The sequence below is a fragment of the Gossypium arboreum genome, chromosome 13 (genome assembly GCF_025698485.1).
Source record: "Gossypium arboreum isolate Shixiya-1 chromosome 13, ASM2569848v2, whole genome shotgun sequence".
NCBI lineage: Eukaryota > Viridiplantae > Streptophyta > Magnoliopsida > Malvales > Malvaceae > Gossypium > Gossypium arboreum.
The window spans coordinates 125,871,862-125,874,915 of record NC_069082.1 but is presented as its reverse complement, the minus strand read 5'-3'; the positions used below and the strand labels follow the sequence as shown (position 1 = coordinate 125,874,915).

Here is a 3,054-nt window from a genome sequence, read left to right as displayed (position 1 = left end):
TGTTTATGTTTTTTCTCACATATAGTTTCAACGTTTTCTCCCAAAAATAATAATTAAATTAGAGATGATATCCTATCTCATTGAATGTAAATTAATATTTGTATCTCTTCAAAATTGATGATGATATGATATTATTTTATTAGTACCTAAAATTATATATATTAAAATACCCTAATATAAATTATTCCTTAACTTATTTGATTAGATACGTAATATGGAACTAACTCTTATTTCCTTTTTTGTTCAATTCTTTCAATTGAATTCAACTCTTAATTTTATATTAAGTACTGTTTAGAATTTCCTGCGACCAGTGCGCCTCTGTTAATCAAATTAAAAAAAGAACCGGAAAGTTAATAGAGATGTTTCTATTCACCTGGCCACCCTTGAGAAAAGGCTATAAATAGAACTGACTCCCAACGTAAAGAGAAACCAAGTTAATCTACAAGCTCATTTATTCCAAAAGAACATTTCCTTAGAGCAAAATAAAGTTAAGAACATGGGTGTCAATGCTGAGATTGAGTTCCCAGTCATTGAGTTCCGTCCATCGGATTTGAAGCGAGGAACTGATGGGTGGCACCGTTTGTGCAAAAGGGTTCGAGAGGCTTGCGAGACTTTCGGCTGTTTTGAGGTGGTGTACGAAAAGATTTCAGCAAAAGTCCGAGAAGAGACTTTCGAGTTGATGAAAGAACTGATTGTGGTCCCAGTGGAAAGGAAACAGAAGAACGTTAGTCCCTTGCCTTACCATGGCTGGGTTGGACCATGCAATCAGGTTTCTTTGTTGTATGAAGGCTTCGGACTTGAAGATGCCTCCAACTATGACTCTGTTAAAAGTTTTACTCAACTTATGTGGCCAAATGGTCACCCATGCTTTTGGTAATAATAAATTCTTATATCTTTTTCATGTTTTGGTTCTTTTATGTAATCATTTCGAATTCATTTTTGTTTCGAGTAGAGCAAATTCCTGTTTTTCACATTTTCTTTTGATCTTTCGTATCAGTAACACTCTACATACCATGGCGACACAAATAGAGGAGTTGAACAAGTTAATTTGGTTAATGATAATTGATAGTTATGGATTAGGGGAGAAATGGGAGTCTGTGATGATAAACTACAAATCACTGGTGAGATTTATGAAATACATGGCCCCTCCACCGGGAGAGTATGAGAAAGGACTCTTTGCTCATACTGATAAACCTGTCAGCACAATCATTTGTGATGATCAAGTTTCAGGACTAGAAATTGAGGTCAACGGCCAATGGATCAAGTTGTCTTTATCTCCTTCTTCCTTTTGCTTTGTTGTTGGAGATCCTCTCAAGGTATATATGTGATTAATGTTCAATTTTAAATTACGCAAAACTTAAAATGCATACATGATCTATGTAAATATATAGAACATGAAATTTAAGGGTCAAAAATTTGCTGTCACTAGAATTTGATTCAAAATTTTGAATTTATCTTACTCATAATAAAATATTTAGAGAGATATTAGATTAGTGACGTTGAATCTGAATAATTATCATAAAATGATTATTAATTTTGATTTAAAAAATTGAAGGCATGGAGTAATGGGAGATTAAAAGCGGTGAATCATAGAGTGATGATGAGCGGAGAAAAAGATCGATTTTCTATAGCAACTTTTGCCATTCCAGTTGAGGGTACCATAATTAAAGCACCCAAAGAGCTTATAGATGAGCAACATCCTCAACTTTTCAAGGATTTTGATTTCATGGATTTCTTCCTTTTTGCCTTTTCTAAACCAGCAAAACACATTGACTCTGGCGAGCAGCTCCAAGCCTTTGCTTCTCTCTCACCACCAATTTTCGATTGAAAACATGCCCATATTGGCAAGTAAAATCCCGGTTTTGGCTTAAATTTAATTTTAGAAATAATCAATTTGAGTCCTATGCTCAAATTCCATTGCTATGTTTTAGTTTCTTATAATTGAATAATTGTATCATGCCAAAGGCTACTAAATCTATTGTGTCGAGCTATTGTGTCGAGTGATTTTTTATGTACGTTATGTCATGAATAAGTAATGGAACTTCCTTTTTCTTTTGTATTCGGACACTAATTATGATGGATTATTGTTTGAAAACTATACACACCAATCTCTTGTACATATCAAACTATACACACCAAGCCATTAATCAATCAATCCCTGACCGATACACTGTTGCAAGTTAACGTTCAGTATCAATTCTATCAATTATCTTCCCCCTAAATCTAGCAAGAACAGTCTCTTAGACAATGTTCAGTAACTCCTTTGTTAATTTCTGAATTGTCTTCTATTCCTCTCTTCCTATACAAAGTAAATTACAACATTAATTCCAAACAAGTTTTTGGATTATTGTAATAAGAGCTTTCCCTTTTTAAGTCTAGTATATGCCCACTGAAGCTCATGTTGGTGCCACCAAGCCAAAGCCCTTTTATCAATTTTACAAAGTCTAACAGCAGCTTCCCAAATCCGTTGAGAAAATTCGAAATCAAAGAAAGAATGATCCCTCGTCTCCAAACCACTATCACAAAGCTTGCATTGCCCATCCACATTAAGACCTTTTAGAATAAGTTCCCCTTATGTAGCAAGTCTGGCAAGAATAGTCATCCAAGCAATAATAGAATGCTTTGGAATAAGTTATGGTTGCCAAACCATACTTTTCAATTCCCCAAGCATCTCTTTTCTCGCTCCCTTAGTTGTATAGAGAAGAATACGTCCCAGTCATTGTCGAAACCATTTTTAAAATTTAAAGAAAAACGGGGAATCGATTTTTTGAAAATAAAACGTGGAGCTGCCACCAATCTTTTTTGTTTAGGTGTGATTGGATCACCAAGAATTTTGGTCATTTTAATAAAACATTTGGGTTTACTAAAACAACGATTTTGGTCTACGAAATTTTGGGAAAACAGGTTCGGGAGTCGATTACGTATGAGGAAGGATTAACATCCTCATTACGCCCAAAATTGGTACCAAATTAATTAAATACTATCCTTATGTTTGAGATTTAAAAGAGTTATTGAAATGTGATTCCTTTTGAAGCATTTGAATGGCTTGAGTTG

At 34.3% G+C, this 3,054-nt stretch overlaps 1 protein-coding gene across 1 annotated transcript; it reads left to right on the top strand.

Annotated features, from left to right (window-relative positions):
* The first annotated feature begins 389 nt into the window (after positions 1-389).
* Positions 390-2,071, top strand: LOC108462935 (probable 2-oxoglutarate-dependent dioxygenase AOP1). The gene is made up of 3 exons (XM_017762850.2): positions 390-873; positions 998-1,316; positions 1,556-2,071. The coding sequence occupies exons 1-3, from the start codon at positions 497-499 to the stop codon at positions 1,826-1,828; spliced, it is 969 nt and encodes a 322-aa protein (XP_017618339.1). The 5' UTR covers positions 390-496; the 3' UTR covers positions 1,829-2,071.
* Positions 2,072-3,054: the final 983 nt, after the last annotated feature.